Source organism: Sinohyriopsis cumingii, chromosome 3 (assembly GCF_028554795.1).
Source record: "Sinohyriopsis cumingii isolate HCF-2022 chromosome 3, ASM2855479v2, whole genome shotgun sequence".
Lineage (NCBI taxonomy): Eukaryota > Metazoa > Mollusca > Bivalvia > Unionida > Unionidae > Sinohyriopsis > Sinohyriopsis cumingii.
Window position 1 is genome coordinate 67,677,299 of NC_142963.1, and position 20,201 is coordinate 67,697,499.

Genomic DNA, 20,201 nt, shown 5'->3' on the forward strand with positions numbered 1-20,201 from the left:
CTTCAGGAATTCCTCCACCGCTGCTTTAGCAATTTAAATATAACCATGTCCCTTAAGAGTTTTCTGGCATTTGTTTAATTTGTTTACTCGTAAATTCTTATTGCCATTAAATAATTAGTTAAAAATTATTATATTGTCACTATATATATATATATATATATATATATATATATATATATATATATATATATATATATATATATATATATATATATATATATATATATATATATATATATGTATGTATGTATGTGTATATATATATATATATATATATATATATATATATATATATATATATATATATATATATATATATAAAATTGCATTTTACTGAATTGTATTTTTTGTATGTATAAAATAATCTCAATATTCAGTAGATTAATACAATAGCGCAATCGGATCACAGGAAAAATAATAATGATGAAGAGCTATGACATCTAATTTAATGTAATAAAAGCTATTTTAGTGCAATAATGCAATAATAGCGATTTTAATGCAATAATAGTGATTTTAATGCAATAATAGCAATTTTAATGCAATAATAACTATTCTAATGCAATAATAGCTATCTGAATGTAATAAACGTTATTTTAGTGCAATGATAGCTATCTGAATGCAATGAAAGCTATTTTAGTGCAATAATACAATCATAGTGATTTTAATACAATAATAACTATTTTACGTATAAGATCCAAAGAGATTTTGCTCTTGTGTATCATGAGAGTAAAAAATAATTTTCAAAAACTTGATTACCTCAAGATAAGGTTGTAATTTTAAGACATGTATTAAAGAATTTCATAATGATTCGTATCGAATAAAAAATAATAAAATTGACAGAGATGGTTGTCTATTTGGGACAGCTGATCTTTATCTGTGAGTGTGGCCTTTAATCTAGAAACCTGCATAAACATGGCATGACATGAACAGATGATGGGTTCTATCTCTTTTAATTTTCATTGGTATTTCTCGGCTGATTTTTTCTTTGTATTCCTTCATTTCTTCTTTCTTTATTTGTTTTTACTGTTTGTGCTTGTTAAACGAGTCTTAAAAGGTATAGTGGCATCAACATAGCTACACTACAATTGGAAATAACCTATACTACGCATCTTGACATATTGTAACTCAATTATAACAGGCAATATAATGTACGATGCAAATTAGCATCAATGTAATTCCATTATAGAACATAATACAATGTAATATACATAATAGTAGCAATTTAACTCAGTTACAAAATGTAATATGCCTACTGAGAGCAATTTAACTTAATTACAAAACGTAATACAATGTCCTATACATATAGCCCTCTGTGTAACTGCATTAGTAGACGCAATATAATACTGTATGCACATCTACATCAACTTCACACCATTACAAACCTCTTACAATGTAATATGCATATGATCATCAATGTCATTTAATTACAAAACGTATTATTATATGCTCATTTTTTTCTCCGTTAACTTTACATTGATAGAATCGTTCAGTATTGTACGATATTGCACACCTTCATATTGCACTCACGTGCAGGACACGTGTGCCCAATGGTGTACTGTATTACGAACTACTTTGTAAACAAATCAGGTACACTCATGTAACAGACGCTTTACGTTTTGGTTGATTAAATTTGTTTCTGAATGAACGAAAAGCAGATGTTTCGTGGACTGCCACATACCAACTGCGTTGCTACATTCCGCGTTAACTTTTTTGATACAATGTTTCGGATTTTGGCGATAGACGCAAGATTTTATAAAATTCCTGGTTACCTACAATTAACATGCAAGTTACAATGCATAAACTGTCTCCTTTAGCTGGTAATAAGAATGGCAAAAAATATACTTACATGAGTTCTCAAGCTTGATTACAGATTTCGAAATTGTACTGTAATTTTGACTATATTCCAAATGCAATTACATCCTCCTTACTGCACTTAAAATTAAATAAACATTAAATTGCATAGCGTTTTTTTTTTTTTGATAATTGCAGTTGAACGACTTCATATTTTCTATACATTATTATTTCAAATAGGCAATGACAGAACAGAAACACGCTTGCAGATATCAACACGCTTCTCCATCGCTGCTTTATTCCGATGCATTTCATGTACATTTTGCACAAACGAATCCAGTCCATAATCACGAAATTTCGTAGAATCGACAGAAACAACAAAATCTATTAATTCCAGATCAAATGGAAAAGCTTTTGCAACGTGCATCATTCACAATATGACTCCAAATTTCAATTTTAAGTAGACAAAAACGCCGTTTTCTTTCAAAAGTTATGTCTAGCGCGCGACTAAGTTCAAATTTATCTGGGCGGAGTTATGTGCGCATTAATAATGTTGTTATTGTGTAATGATGAATCTGCGCTTGTTATTTAGTTGGAATACGGCATACATTCAGTTACTTTGTTTCCTGGGGGCCCCGAGTGTCCGAGTGGTCTAAAGCGCTCTCCGTTACGGATCACTGCCATCTCACCTCTTTCTGCGTGGATTCGAGTCTCTAATTCAGCCAATGTGGGTAAGCGAGAAAGCTTGCCAGTAGCTTCTCGTGGGTCGGTGGTTCTTTCAGGGATTTTCCCGGGTTCTTCCTCCACCATTAATAATGGCCGCCATGTATAGCCTATCGTGTGCTGAAAAATGGCGTTAAACCCTACAACAACAACAACAACAATAACAACAACAACTTTAGTTTATTTTGTTTATATAATTAAGCCTTAGGTAGATTAAAAAAATGAGCATATAATAAAAAGATTACTGCATTTGTATGGGGAAATATGAACTCGTTTTGTCGGATGGATATACTTCACTCCCAAGGTCGTGCAGTATTCCATCCGAAAAACTCGTTCATATTTTCCCATACAAATGCAGTAACCTAAAAATACAATACAATATGCATATTGGCAGCAATGCAGTTTCATTACAAGATGTAATATTTATAATGTAATTGCCCCTATCAGTCTCTCTCTCTCTCTTTATATATATATATATATATATATATATATATATATATATATATATATATATATATATATATATATATATATATATATATATATATATATATATAAAATGTTTTTCTTCACTCGTCTACCCTGGATACGGTTATGAAACTAAGTCTTTCTATTTAATCATTGTTTTTTGTTATCTTAGGTTCAAGCCGGTTCCCCCTTTATGGCTCTTTCGACCGCTACAATTTGGTAAGCGAATATCCTGCTGAAGCTTTGATGGTTATTTCTTTTATTAGATTATTTACTCATGGAAGAACAGTCACTGGCATCAGTTTTGAAAGACAAATACAATATTGATGAGGAGATGAGAGTAGAGGGAACGTTTGTGGAGCTTGTCGGAACAGACAAGGAAGCGATCCACCTGGTTAAGGCAGGGATCACTACTGTGACCTTTGTCCTTGCTCGAGTTGAACTGGCCCACATACGACAGGATTATGAATTGGTGTCGGTTACCCCATTGTCCCTGGTGTCCCTGGGTATACAAAATTACAGGGATCGAATAATCAGCGTTAGAAGTAAGTTCAAAGGAATTCAGAGCTTTCAGCTATGTTCCAGCTCTGGTGAGGATTTCGTCTGGCAACACTGGGTACAAATAATAAAAACCCTTTCAGAAACGTTTGATTCTCCAGCGGAGTCACATAACAGAAGAGACTATACCAACGAGGACGACAAGCGCAGTGAAGGAAAGTCAGCTCCCAAAATTGTTTATAATAGCTCAGTAACCAATGCAAGTGAAGGCTCCAGTAGTTCAACATTTGTGGATATCACGTCCATACGTAGTTCCTCAAGCATCACGTCAATATATTCCCAAACTATCGACCTGACTAATTTTAAAGCTGACTCCTCTGATTTTGATGTGTATTACAGGAAAGGTTTCTACCCAGCATTACAGGTGGAAGGAAACAAAGTGCAAATTAAAGAGGGAGTCAGCGTGCAGACCAAGAATCACATGGTGAAAAAGAAGGAAGCGGAAAAGCAAAGTGCACAAGCTAGTGCATGCCTCAACAATTCCAATAACATTCAAGACGAGATTCATTGTGATGTTCATCGTGGATATATTTGCCCGTCTGGGTCGGGCAACGGGCGAGTTCACATGAAGGACCTAGAAGTAAACCGTGAGAAAAATGGGGCTTGGGAACTCAGAAACCTATTAAAGAGGATCGAATGCTGTTCAAGAGGAAAACTATCGGAGTGAGAGAAAAAAAATGACTCGCTCATCGCTTATTTAAATCACCGAAGGGTACTAAATTATGTATATTTTCACTGTTATTTTCCCTCCAGTTATTTGTACTTTCCTTGGTCTTTCAATATTTCTTCTTTGAAGCCATCGCCTTTGAAATTACATTAATAAGTGATCGTTGATCATGCACCATTTTTCTGAAGTATCACAAAATTTTATTCACAGCTCTTGCTACAAAAAAAAAAGAGTATGTATGCATGTATGTATGTATGTATCTATGTGTGTGTATTCATTTAAAATATATATGTATGTTTAAATATATATAGATAGGTAGGTGGGAGTGCCTTTGGATGGAAAGCAAGGTCAGTTTTCTAAGCTGATTTAATAATTAGCTTCACTTCTTTCGTTTTATATTTATGTCTTACTAATGTATATTTTCTTTCTCATGCATATAATGAATTTTTCTACCCATGTCAAATAACTTTTAGTGTACACTAAAGTCTAGCAGTGAAATAATTGCCACTTGTTATGACTCTAGGTTATAAATTATGTAACAGAAAAAAGTGAAATCAACAATTTAAGTGAAATCAACAAGCAATTTATTTCTCTACAGTACAAAGTGAAAATTCAAGAGACACTTACAGTATTGTGAATTAAATCCCAAATAATGCTAAATCCCAAATAATGCAAAATATCTTTTCACAAGTCCAAAAATATAGAATCTTCCTAATAATTCCAATTATATTGACTATCCTGATATATCACAATAATGCAGTCCAGAATGTCTTTCATCCAAAGTTGTGTTTTAGTCCAAAGTGAATGAGCACTTTAGTAATTCCAATGAATATTTATTTTTAAAAAAAAACAATTCCTAACGGATGATATCTGAAAACAACTGTAAGTTCTGATCGAAATGGATTATCACAGACTGACATAAAACAGAGATGAATTATTTTTTTAAATATCAAATCACTTTTTAAACATGTTTAAACTTGACCTAGATGTGAATTATTCCAATGGAAAATTGCGTTCTAATTGTCATGAAGACTGGACCTACAATGTTCAGAGCTCAAATGCTATGCAAACATTCTAGCTACAACTTACACTCCTGGACATAAGAACACAATTAGAAGAAGCAGAGGATACATACAGGTTATTCAAGTCGTCAGACAATAGTTGCAACCAAGGTCAGCCCCAATATCAACCCAATGTATTTTGGCCATGTGACTTCCAAATAACACAGCAGAAACTACACAATGGAATTAATTTGAACTGACAAGAGTACCTAGATTACAAATATTTAATCAACTGTTACTTAAACAACCAATTTTTTTTGTTTCTAAAACTTCACTAGAAAATGACAAAGTCGAAAACGTTTGGAAACAAATTTGACATCACCCATATAGCAGCAGAAGAGAATCACAGACCAGGTTTTCCAACCAAAATAAAACCTTCTACAGGAATAATTTTATAGGAAGCCTTTGTTTTCATTTCTGAAGGCTGCTACGAGGGTCATTTTTCGATATTAACAGACTGGCATGCATATGGCGAATACATAAAAAACATATCGCGGAGGCAAATAGATTTTGAAACAAAATGGCGCACATTTTAAAATATTTGATCAAGACCAATTCGATATCTACACCGTGGATCGTGCGAATTTATCGTGATGAATCCATGTGGAGTTGACTGAGCACGGCTAAATAAATTCTTGAACATATTTATGTCCATGTCACCGTTACACCAAGTTTGATGAATGTTTCGTAACGTATGTGTATCTACGCCGTTAAATACCGCTAAAATATTGCAATTATCTCTGATAACTTTTGGAATCTGTGTGTATCGCTGAGTTACGTAAATAACATCGGTGTTTTTATGTCGGCCGCGAGAAAATATCCTAGCTGGATTCGCTTGTTTATCTAACATTACGTCGTCGTATACGACTAAATTATTTATTTCTCCGTCAAGATCTTCCACGGATGGCGCTTCATTTATATCTGTGATAAATTCGATAATATTTTCAGATATTTCTGACGCATTGTCGCTAAAGTCTTTTAATACCTGATAACAACGCTGATCGTCAACCGATGGTGCAACCAAATATAATTTGTCCCATTTCAGCCATCTCATTATCAAATTTAACAACAACTGAGTTTTACCGGATCCGGATGGACCAATTATGATCATTCTGATCGAATTCGGTAATGCCGCGTGATGTTTTACTCGTTCGCGTTTTTTCGTGGTTGAAAAATCAATTACATTCATGTTATAATATATCATGGATTTATATTGTGTGAAATGTCGCATGCGTACCGGCACGGAGAACCTAACTGAGGTCACGACGCGTAATAATAAAAATGCGATCGCAGGCACATGTGTAAAATGTGGCACCCGCAAATTTAGATTTGTTAAAAAAAAAAGCGATACGGAGGTGACATCGCCGCAAGCTTGGGCAAATTGCCCGGATTGCCCTGGGCAAAATATCCCGGAGAAAAACACGTACCAGGATATAATTACTGTGGACCCGGAACGCGATTAGATATCAGACTTGACGAAGATAATCAACCAAATCCCGGTGAGGATCCAATAAACGCCATCGATAACGCGTGTTATATTCATGATCTCGCTTATCGTAGCGGAGATCTACAACAAAGACATATCGCTGACGTAAAATTAATTCACGCCATAGACGCTGTTCCTAATAAAACTTTCAAGGAAAAATTAGCAACGTGGCTAATCAAAGGTTCGATGAAAGGCAAATTAGTATTCGGTGCGGGTTATAAATAATGGAGGAAATATATTATTCTCCACGGGGATTCTGGCGAGGAAAATCTGCAATTACCAAGCTCGCGAAGGCCGCCAAAGTAAAAATACCCGTAGCTGCTTCTTGGTTATCGAAACAAGCTGTTTGGCAAATTTATCTTCCTCCGCCTAAGAAAATTCCTTATGCGCATTTCGAAGTTAGCGTTCCTAATGAAGTTCACCAAGCCGATATAATGTTTCTTCCTCATGACACAGTTAACGGCGTCACATACAAATATGTACTAACCGTCGTTGATATCGCTAGCAGATATAAGGAAGCGGCGCCATTAGCAACTATATCAGCCAGCGAAGTCGCTAACGCATTTAGCAATATTTATTCGCGATCATTATTAACTTGGCCAAATCTTCTTCAGGTCGATCCTGGCAGAGAATTTCTCGGTGCGGTATCGTCACTTATGAAAAAAAATAACGTTAATATTCGACGCGGTCACGCTGGAATTCATCGAGATCAGGCCATCGTTGAGCGATTTAACAAAACACTCGCTGAGCGATTATTCGGATATCAATACGCGAGGAAATTTATCAGCGATGAGCGATCTCAGGAGTGGGTATCGAGATTATCTCAGGTAAGTAACGCAATAAATAACGAGATAACACGAACAATAAAAATGAAACCAGCCGTTGCTATTACAAAAGCAACTATGCCAACAAGGCGAGATTTCTCAATACAGCCTGTATTAGGTAGTATCATATTTAGATATTTATATAAGCAAGGTGAAGCCGAAGGTGGACGAAAAAGAGCAACTGATACAATTTGGAGCATAACTTCGCATAAAATATCTGCCGTGACAAGATCATCTGGAAGGCCAGCCATGTATACGTTAGATTCGCTTGCTCCTCAACGTGGATTCACCAAGGAAGAATTACAGGTAATTCCTGCCGATACTCAATTCACGCCAAAATCACTCAAATGAATCCGTCCCAACTGAGATAATTTTCTAACCCTAGATATAGCTAAATAAACTAAATTCGACCACATAATTCTATCATCGACAATCCAAACTTGACTGTCTATAGTTAATCCTTGAGATGAATGTATCGTTGTTGCATAACCTAATCTCCACGGAGATTTTTCTGCGTTTAGCGCATCATTGACAAAATCAATATTAACATTAATAATATCATTCAACACTAGATTCTTTTTTTCTCCGTTAGACATAATTACATCAATATTTTGTCGTTGAGTATCTGCTGGCCGATAACACAATGGCACTGGCAACGTTGGAAATTTTTCACGATGTAACTTAAATAATCTCACCTGAAGATCATCACAAACTATTTTTCTACTAGCGACAATTAAATGATCGGGACGCCATAAATTAAGAAAATCACTCATCGACGTTTCGCTAATTACTTTTCTCATAACTTCGCACTGAATTTTATCGGATTGTAATCGAATTAATTTCTTAAATTCCGTCAATAATTTATCTGTTGATCTGTAATCGGCATCAATTTCTTCATAATAATCAACAAAACTCTTAAGTCAGATATGCGGTGATTCACCCTCAATCGGACTTGGTTGACCATGATCTCCGCACATTATCACGGCGGTATTTTTCTGTGATAACCACGATAAAAACAACTTCAACGTAAATAAATTTATCGTACAAACTTCGTCAAGAACTATGACTTTATTTATATATTTATCGCCCATCCGTACATGATCCCATGCACCACCGCTATATTTGAAATAACTATGATAAGTACAAGATTTAACGCCGCGTTGTTTCATTTCTCGCGCTAATCTATGCGTTGGCGTTAACACAATCATATCTGAATTCAAGAATAAATTTATCACTCTTGAAGTTTTACCACTGCCTCCGGGTCCATTCAGATATAGGAATTTATGTCGTGAAATTGGATCGTGCACATATATCTCCGTAGAGATTTCTTCGATGTCTCCATGGTGAAATTCATCACGATCTTCAACGTCAGCGTCTTCACAATAATCAAGAATATCTTCGTCTTTCTTTCTCCAAGTGCCCCATGGACCATCTTTGGTGAGATATTTTTCTACTCTGTGTAGATATTTACCGTCGATGTAGAACGACTCTGTCGCTACTCGCACTGCAATATCGGAGAATTTATTTATCATCGAAAGTAAGTTAATACTTACATATGCAAGCATTGACGATCTTAAATGCGTGTATTGAGGAGATTCTCCATCAAGATAACTAACCACGGTACCTAACTTTGTTCCGTCGACGAAAATATTTTCTCTGTTACAAAATATGCCTCTCGACGCGGTATCATTAAGAATAAAATCCAATTCTGCATCGTCCATAAATAACCTAGCATGACGTCGCTTATGATCAACAGAGCCACCTTGAGTAAATTTACCTATTATTTTTCTCCCTATATCTTTGGCGTTATCACAATCCGTTGGCAACCACACATCAGTCTGTTTTTTATACGAAATAATTGCCTCGCTGACCGTCAACGACGTCAACATTGATGAATCTAGCATATATTTCAGCAGCGCTATGTGAACCCAACGTCGCTGGGAAAAATGTCTGCCAAACCAAATGTAGCAAATTTTATGTAAATTATCTGCAAATTTGAACGATGTAACGCATGCGAATCCCGTCAAGAGAAAATTTGGTAATGGTCCATTTATCGCAACCCGCGTCATTTAGTTGCAAGGATGCCCGTATTTGGCAAAATATTTAGCAGCGTCGCCATATCCTAGAAAACTTCCTGGATAACACGCGGACATATCGATGGATATCATATTTGTATAGTCGTATTTAGTGTTCCATAATCCACCGTGGCCATATTCAACGCAACTCATCTGGACATCTTTGAGAAATTCACATCGTGTTGGCTTCCATGAATTTTTCTCTCTGGCAGCGTGAGCAGCAACCGACGGAATAGTAAAACAATTTGTTAATAATTGTTCGGGATTTGTTGAATATTTATACGCTAATTCGCTCATTGAGTCATGTAGCGATTTATTTCTGTAAATGTCACCTCGCGGCAGTACAAATTGATTGTATTTATCATCGCTGGAAAATAACCAAACTGATATTGGATCTGATTTACTTAATTCACTAATAAATTTAAACATATTTTCCACCGTGGAATTTTCTGGATAGAATTTAACTACGCGTTCTCGCGGAAATATCGTTACCGCATTCGACCAAGCATGAGAATTATGATCAACATTTACTATTGGCGATCCCCGAGATTTATACGGAGAATCATGCAAAATTTCTCCCGATAATGTTTTGACCGCGATGGGAAATTTTAACCGCCGTGATAACGCCGCTACGTCATTTATTGACGCACCATCAACGACCGTTCCTGCCCAAGTATTTATCTTCGCTAGTCTTAACTCGGTCAATCCCGATCCGCGTTTTGAATTTTTTATATGTTCTATTACACGCTCGGCAACGCAATTTATCACTGAAGATTTTTTCATTAAGGGTAATTTTTTAATATCTGGACTATTATTTAGCCGATAAATTCCATAAACAACTGCGCTGACCGGATAAGCCTTAACATAATACGGTTTGTCTATGCCTAATAATAAACCAGGTCGGCTATTTGCATCAAGAATAACATTTTTCTTACCACCAATTATGGGATCTCCCTTATCACGAATAATCCATACGCCATCGGGCATCTGCACGATAAATTTTATTCCAAAGATAAATTTCTCCGCGGGGTGATTTTTCTTAATATAGTCAATTATTTTCTTAGCTCGTTCGTCCGTCATCGTATTATCTACGGAATTTGTTTTCCAAGTTGACCAAGAATGAACCGCTCCATCGTCGAAAAATTCCTTCTTAGCTCGATCGGCCTCAGAAATGTCGTATTCAGCCTCATCAAGATCAAATAATTTCATTATTATATTTTAAACAAATATTTAAATAATAATGAATCATTGCAAATGGCTATTGGTTGGTTCGATGAATCACTGCGATAAATTATGCAAAAAAGATTATTGTGGCGCTCATATGCAGGCTGTCCGTGAAGGCAGTTCAGGACCGCAGCGGTGCATGAAATGTCAAGTTGGCACACGAGGAAAGACCCGATTATGCCTACGATGTGGAGGAAAGCGCTATCGAAAACTAAAGCGACATTATGATAAAAAATCCGTCAATAACGTAATAACCTGCGAAGAAGATTATCTTAATAAGTTTCAAACAAATTATGATTTAAACAAACAGAATATTGTATATGAATCCAATATTCAGGACTCACCCAACAATCAATAACTACGAGGCATCACGAGATGGTATCGTTAGAAATTGCAAAACAAAAAATTCCGTCGGTAACATTCTGGTTATCTTAAATTTACCACCGGAGAGAGAAGTTATTATAATCACCGATTCATTTATGAGTGTTTTCACGGACTTATCAAAGACAAGCTTGTTATTGATCATAATGACGGGGATACCTTAAATAATAAGTTATCTAATCTTCAGGCGATTACTTCTAGTGAAAATTCCTTGCGGGGGAATACTGGTAAATTTCCAAAACATCCTACAGCTGTTAAATCAACAAATTTAGAAACTAGCGAAGAAATAATATTTCAATCAATGAACGCCGCTGCGAAACATTTTGGTATTAATCGTGCATCGGTTCGACGAGCTGCGGAAAAAATATATAAATCGGCGTTTTCACATAAATTTTGCGAATGGATCGAGTTTTGTTATGTTCCATTAATACTTGATTAAATTCAACAATTTTACCCACAAAAAAATGATATTTTTTTTTACTTGAATATATAATATTTATAATATGAACGAGGAAAATATCAATAATATAATTGACGCCATTGAGGAATAAAAAAATAGACATAAATTTGCATATAGATTTAGACACAGATAAAATTATCTCTGAATTTGAGATACTTGCTCAAAATAAACTCAAGCACAGATACATTCTGCCATCTGAATATAAATTCATAAAGAAAATTCAATCAGCAATGTATCAGTCGTTGGTATCTGTCAATGAGGCACAAATCAAGAATTTTGTTGCACTATCTACGGCCGCAGAAAAAATCAGATCAGAGTTATCTGACGAATACGAATCAAGAAAAGTTATTAATACTCGCGCTAGACAATTAAAAAAACTAGTAAGTGAAATTCCCGACGCAAGTGAAACTCGGAAGAAATTCCCTCCCGGGGAGGCTGGGGCCCCTGTCAGCGGTGAGTACAATTTTCTTGAGAATTAAAAAAAATAAGTAAATTCGATTTTTTTGCCGTGTTTTATCTTGTTTTTTTATGTCATTTTTTCAACGTGGACAGGTTACGATCTTACTAGCAGATTAATTCTTAACGTTTCTCCGCGTGTATCAAGTAAATGTCCAGATTGATTTGTTAACTTAAAATTAATTCTTGATAATAATCGATTATAACATCGCAAGTAAAACAGATTGACCGGCTCTTTTACAATCAAATATCCCAGAGAAACATCCGGAGAAAACGAATATAAAACGAATCCTTGTTGTGCTCGTTCTGACACATCTGCGTCTACACTGTAACTACCATCGATGACATCTGCGTGAAGATTAACCGCGATAACGTCAGTTATATTTACGATACCCGGCGAGATATGTCGTCCTTGCCCCGATGGGTCATTATTATGTCTAAGTATCGACGATGGTGGTAATTTTTCTCCCCACGCGGCAATTAATTTTGAAAATAATTCATCAATGGTATCAGTGACGGATTTTTTCATCTCAGGTACGTTATAGCCGGGAAATTTTAAATTTGGCAGTGTTGCTTCGGTTAGTCCGTACGCGTCCATAAATTTTTGTTTATAATTGCCTGATTTTTTAATGCGATTTATTTTCTCATGTTCAGAAATCGTATTATCATCAATTATTGCTTGAATCGCTCTCTGCTGGTAAAATTCCATGTCAGATGCAAGTTGATTTAATATCTCAACGCGTAAAATAATATCATCACATGAGCCTGATATGTTAAAAATACAATCTTGAAAATATTTTCGTAGTAAATTTAGTTGTTTTTTATGCTCTTGATTAATATCATCAAAATAATCGATTAATTCTGAAAATATAAAATGTTTGCCAGAAATTCCATAACTAGTTTCATGATAAAATAACCAGTCCATGTCATCTTTAGATGTAAAAGTAAAACTATTTTTTATGTGATCTTTTTCACCATCGGATCGTATATCATGATAACGATAAATTGTGCTATCAGGTTGCATAATTCCGTGATAACCTTTCTTATCAGTGACGTAATCGGATTTTTTAGGTTCTGGTGGCGCTGGTGGCGCTGGTGGCATATTTTCAGGCCAACCTAATATGGATCTGATCGAAGATTGATAAATATCAACAATATACGGTGATTTTAACTCAATCGTCGACGTTAGCGGTGGTTCGTGTATGGATATTTTTATGCCCGGTTCTTTATCACCAGTTATATTTTTTACTCTGTAGATGAGTTCATCGTTAATTTGTTCGATCTCGTAACTACCTGTTGGTAGTCCAACTACGTTCCAGTCAGGAGTACTGTCATCGCGATTTTTATTAGCAAAAACAAGCGAATTATTTGATAATAAACCTCCAAATGATTTCGATCTAATATTAGGCCAGCTGTAATAAACACGCAACTGCGATAAGGCAATATCGTTGACGGGAATTGCTGTTGGAAAATTAATACAAAATTCCGGCTTAGTCGAGCTTGCCGATATCATTGTTGTCACTGACGGCGTTGTGTTTGTCACAATCTGAGCTAGCTCCGACATTATTAATATCAACAATCTTTAACATTAGCGAGAATTCATAATCGGATATAACTCCATCATTGAGACTCTCAGAAAGCAGCGATGATAATTTTGAATACGCACTAGTCGCTATATTTAACTTATTTACGTACGAAGATAATTTTTCACTGGTACATGAAGATATTTTTTTTTGCAATAATACTGAGAACGCCAGCTACCGTCGTTGATACGGAAACGGCTATCGTTACGACGACTGGTGCCATCATTGTTACCGCGGATAATGTTATTCCAACGCCAGCAATAACCGCACTTGTCGTATACACAGCTACGTCGATGACAACTAATCTGCGCTGATATTTTTTTACTTTCGCAGTATATATATCTACGGATAATTTCAGCGAATCCTGCCATGATCGCGCCTGATTATATCTGTATTCGCTCATTATTAATTTTGTGTCCAACTAAATGATGAAGGTATTTCAGCGATAAATTCCGCGCACCACCAGTAATCGGTCGACAATGTTGCGGCTCTGTCTGGCGGTTCTAACTCGAATGATTCTTCGGAATCTTTCTCTAGCGGAATATTTAAGAATCCAAGAGATCTATCGCTAGTGTGTCGCCATTTATATTTTTTATCTATTATTCTGAATCTCACCTTGGATAAAACGTATAATTGATACAGACCAGTGATCGGCGCCGTATATGTAAACGTGTTATTTTCTGGCGTCCATGTTGCTAATCCCGACATTGTCGTGAATGTTAAATTTATAAATTGATTCGGCGTTGCTGTTGGTGGAAATTTAATAAAACTTGTCTTAGTGATAATTCCAGGAATTAGCGCGCTTGTTCCACCAAATAAATCAACGGTGGCGCTGATTTCAGTGATTTTCGTATTGATGTTGGCAATTTTTACGTTAATGTCGCGAATTTCTCCGTCGTACAACGACATATCAACCTTGTTGCGTACCAAATTATTGATATTTGTTATCAAATTATTCAGTTCTGCAATGTCCTCGTTTACTTTTTTAATAACGTTAAATTCGTTTATGTGGGAATCATACTCGGCTCGTTTGATTATATCGCCGATTTTAACATTACTGGTTCGTAACTTTCCATGTTTATCCTGAAAAATAGCAACATCGTCAGGATCTATTCCTGCTATCGATAGGTGATTATTAAGATCGTCCTTAGTTGCGTATTTGGATAAATCAATATCAGTTGGAGTTTTTTTTACTCTGAATGCGGATCTTCCATAAATGTCAACCATATTTATTAGACGTATATTTAAGTACTGTTTTGCGATACGGATCAATTGCACGTGAAATTGCATCAAGAACATTAATTGACTCAGGACCGCATGTTGGTGGATCCGTTATTGTCTGTGTTGGTAACGTCGAATATAAAATCGGGATATTTAACTTTGATGTGTATTTGAGAAATTCCTTCGGTGGTGCCAGCCCGTATGAGTCAAAATAAATAGCTTCGCGCGGATTAATTGCGTAGGCAACCCAATGTGTTCCCGGACCAATACTTGAATCGAGATTTATTATTCCGGTCTCGTTAATATTTGGTTTGTCAGGAAGTTGATCTCGCATAAACACGCCTCTGAAGAATTTTATCTTTCTACGTGCTGCCTCGTTAGATAAATCTAAGTCTGACATTGGCGTTATGCTAGTTTTAGGCCGCTGCCCTGCTTGTGCATCGCTAGGAGAACCCTTGCCATTGTTGGGTCGGGTATATTTATTTTCATGCCGCGTCCGAATTTGGGATAAGTTCCTGGTTGTTTTAGGCCGTCTCCGTATCTCGGCCGTCGTAGATAAGCGCCGCTGCCTCGCTTCTGCTTTGATATTGCCCGCTTGATTAATTCTCCGTAATTTGGTTTCCCCGGGGCCATTAATGTCATGCCTCCTTTTTTTTCCATACCTTCCTCCGGTTACTTTTTCTAGTAGTTTACTGGCTCCGAATCCGGCCGCACCCGCTAGTGCGCCTTTTGCTATTACCGGAGCAGCAGCGGCTAATAATCCCGGAATTAATCCTAGCAGTGGTAAAAATCCGCCGACTTTAATCATATCTTTGATTGCGCCAGGACTAAGACTAACGTGAACGCCTGAATTCGCCGATTTAGCCTTGGTAAAGCGTCCATGTTGAGTCTTAGTGATAATTTATTTGGACCACCATGAATTTGAGCGTTCTTTAACGTCAATTTTACCCCGCATTTTTTCGTCATCGACGATTGGAGTGTTTTTACCTGACCTGGAGTCAGAGTCACACTAACATGATCGTATGGCATCTATACTAATTCGTTTGATCTAAATTTAGATCACATTCTCTCTACGGGTGCGTCAATGACTCTCATTCGGCCACTAATGCCTTCTCAAAACATAGTTCTGTCGCTAAGTATCACCGCGAATGCCTTAAATCTAATATTAGCATCATTAATTATTCTAGCTTTGAAATGTATATCAACAACAGATTGTTTTAACAAATAAAGATGTTCTAGCGAAAAATAATAAATCGGACATAATTTTGCAAAATCTAACTGTGATATTTGTAATCCTGTGTCAATATTTTGATCTCGTCCCATATAACTTAATAATCGATGATATACACGAGCTACTGAGCGATTTTCAAAATCTATTGATATTTCTTCGGATGGTTCCTGCTGTCCGTTTATTCTCAATGATACCTCGCTAGCGCTAAAACTATCAAATATCATATGACTACGCTTCTGATGATATCTGTTAGCGGCTTGAAGAGCAATAAAGATATGTCTGGGTGCAGAGACACCTTGCTGTGATGCCATATGCCAGGTAAAATTACCATTAAAGTTGCTGTTGACGGCGTCGGTAGTTGTTGTTAACCACGACATAATTGATTTACCACCATGATCCATAAATGATAGTAATTTTTGTTCTTCAATCATTGATGGAGTTATTGCTGGCATCCACAATATAAATTTAGCTAACACTACTTTACCGTTATTGACAAGATCAGCAACAGCTCCATCATCAAGACCCTCTCGCCAGATAGCGTCATTACTATCGCTTTTTCGACTAAAACTAATGGTATGTTTAGTTCCAAAAATAACTTTTCTAAAATGCCTACAAAATCCAAATACATGTGATAACGGAATTGCGCAAGAGAATCTTCTACGGGTACCATTTGACATAGCTTTTCGCGCGGCAAATCCGAGGTTATATCGAGTATTACTATCTTTTACAATATCATAGGTATCATTATTAGCTGGTCTAGCTTCATATTCAATATCAACCGGGTGTGGATCATTGACCGGTGCACCCGCTGGTGCTGTCATCCGTAATTTAATATACGGTAAGTGATTAGGATGATCAATATTATCCTTGGCAAACATCATGCTAGGACCAGCTGATCTGGTAAAATCGTCTGAATATCTTGCTAGGCCTATAATTGTCGTAGCAAGATCAACATCACTATTAATTGTCTCAATTTCTTTTCCATCAATCATATATTTGGCGCCATTAAATAACGCCATAACGCCATTATTGACAAATCCGATTCTGTAATTTACGCCGTATTCGGTATTGTCTGTCTTTAAAATTTCACCAGTAACTTCGATAAACGCCTCAGATGGAAGAAAATATCTGGTCGTGTCATGAACTTGAATTTCGACTTTAGTGGTATTATTTGGGTCCACTGCGTAATACGAATAATACTGATAATCACGCACTGACGTGTCCTTACTTACAGGTTCGTCCATGTCGAATGCCTCGTTAGATGTCCGTGCAAACATTATTATAAAGATTATCTTCTAAAACGAAGACCACTGCCTGATATAAAACTTGTATTTACTGGTTCTTGACGTGATATTTGATTTGTTAATTGTTCCTGACGCGCTATTTTGTTAATTTCTTGATTCGCTATTTTGTTAATTTCTTGATTTGTTAATTTATTAATTTCTTTACTAACTTCCTGATTCACTAATTCCGTTAATTTCTGATTTGCCGCGCCATTTATTATTTTACTAATAACTTTACCTTTAACAAATTCGTAACCTTTACTTGCCAAATCACCGACTTTAGAGAGGACCTTCTCGCCAATTTTTCCCATGGCTTTCATCGCTAATTGCTTAGTGAGAGGTCCAATTTTAGGAGCGATTCTTGTAACAAGACTTGTAACGATATCGCCTAATCCGTTGCCGTGAACGTATTTGTATACTGGCAATCGAGAATTCACCACGCGAACCTGCGTAGGTCTGCGTTGATATTTGTGAACGATCATTATTTATTTACTATAATCTAATCGCTGTATTCGTCGATGAGTTCATCGATAAGATTTCTGTAGATGTGTACATCTATGATACCACCACGAAATAATCGCTGACAAATGTCCGAAGCTTCGTTGATTATTTCACGCGAGTTATTTCCGGCTCGTTTCCCTCCGATAAGTACCTCTAGTCGAGATACGTCGTTGACAACGCTATCAGGACAAATTGTATTATAACCTCGGCCGGTTTTGGTTGGCGATTGCATTGGTGAGAAGAATCCTTCTTCTTCTTTGCCTTCTGCGATTTTAGTTTGTTCTTGAATCACATATTTTCTAAAATCTTTGTAATCCGGATCGTCAAGATTAACTCGTCCACCCTTGTAGGCATAATATACAGCGGGAATCCAGTCGTGTTCAGAAATTTCCCTAATATAAGTTTGTTTTAGGTAATTTCTTCTGTTATCGTATTCGAATATAGCTAATCTTCTTGCATCTCTTATATCAGTTAAATTATCAAGCGCTTTTTTTTAAAACATATTTTCGACTTGTACACCGTCTATTGTTGATCGTTCTGGTGAAATATCTTCTTGAGGTTCTCTTTTTAGTTCTTCTTCTTTTTTTAGTTCTTCTTCTTGTCGTTGTTTTAGTTCATTTACTCTTCTGAGAAAAATTTTATAATCTGGATCATTTTGATCGATTTCTTCTCTCTTGTGAGCAAAATATAAATAAGTTGGCCATTCATCTTCACTAATTTCATCGACATAATCTGGTACTAAATATTTATTTCTGGCATCATAATCGTATGCAGCAATTTCAGCTACTCTATCAAGATCTTGTATTAACTTAATAGAGTCTATTTTAAACATCACCTTAGGTAAAAAAAATTTCTATTGGTATTCGTGTAGGCAAGAGTTCTTCCTGTGGAAAGAATTCTTCTTGTGGAAAGAATCCTTCCTGTGGCGCAGTTTCCATCTTCGCTCTATTATATCCACGCATGAACGCTTGATAATTACTTCCAACCTTCTGTTTATCAGTTATTCTGGCGATACTCAACCTTGCCTTGAACATCCAATCGGCAAATTTTTTTCGATCCTTAATTTCAACATCGGGATTTAAAAATCTATCCTTGTCTCCGAAAGATATATAAGCAAATTTACCAAATTCACTAAAATCATCCTGGTTGTTGAGTGGGTACTGATTCATTCTGGATATTCCCCATGGAGTAAAACTTTCATCGTATCTTTTAGTACGTTTTTCTTCTTCTTCTACTTCTTCTTCTTCCGCTTGCTGAGATACAACTGCGGTTGCAGGTCTCTGAGTCACAACCTGAACCACAGGTGATGACTGAAGTCGAATTCGTTCCTCAATATCTTTTAACACCGGAACAACACCGCGTTTTTTTACCTCGGGGTCTTTAATATCTCCAAATATAACTTTCTCAGTGGTTTCAGTAACAGGCTTGAATAATTCCGTAGATAATTCACTGAATCCAAGTTTTGCGTCCTCATATGCTCTTATTTTTCTCTTGACAGATTCTCTCACAGGAAGATACGCTTTTATCGCCGCTAATTTTTCTCGTGCTAATCTAGCAGAATGTGGCTCTCCGACGCTCATTATTATTTATGTATTAGTGATTTTAATTTATGAAAATATTTTTATTTTAATTACTTGTTTAAAAATCTATTTGCCTCCGCGATATGTTTTTTATGTATTCGCCATATGCATGCCAGTCTATTAATATCGAAAAATGACCCTCGTAGCAGCCTTCAGAAATGAAAATAAAGGCTTCCTATAAAATTATTCCTGTAGAAGGTTTTATTTTGGTTGGAAAACCTGGTCTGTGATTCTCTTCTGCTGCTCCCATATACATGTACATTTTAGCACATGCATAGGTGTCTTCAAACTATTGTGTTTATCTATTCAAACCATATTTGTTACTGATGCTATGGATCAGTAAACTATTTTACACGTACATCTTCAGGGATAATTGAAAACAATATTTGATCTTTCGGACTTGGTCAATTTTGGGTGAAGTTTCTTAACTACAAAAAGATTTTTTAAAAATTGCTTGTTCCAAAGACGGTTGATTAAATAGTTTAACTTATTTGTAATTACAACAATGCAATATGGATGATCTTATTAGTTATAATTAATTACAAAGTGCTCATTGGAAGTCATATTTCCAAAATACACGGTGTAATGGCCAAGAACGGCATATAAACTTTAATAATAGAGATCGTGT

General features: G+C 36.0%; 1 protein-coding gene across 1 annotated transcript; it reads left to right on the forward strand.

Annotated features, from left to right (window-relative positions):
- The first annotated feature begins 3,183 nt into the window (after positions 1-3,183).
- LOC149803032 (uncharacterized) lies at positions 3,184-4,761 on the forward strand. Its single transcript, XM_089951333.1, has one exon. It carries the CDS (start codon positions 3,260-3,262, stop codon positions 4,205-4,207), a length of 948 nt encoding a protein of 315 aa, XP_089807459.1. The 5' UTR covers positions 3,184-3,259; the 3' UTR covers positions 4,208-4,761.
- The last annotated feature ends 15,440 nt before the right edge of the window (positions 4,762-20,201 follow it).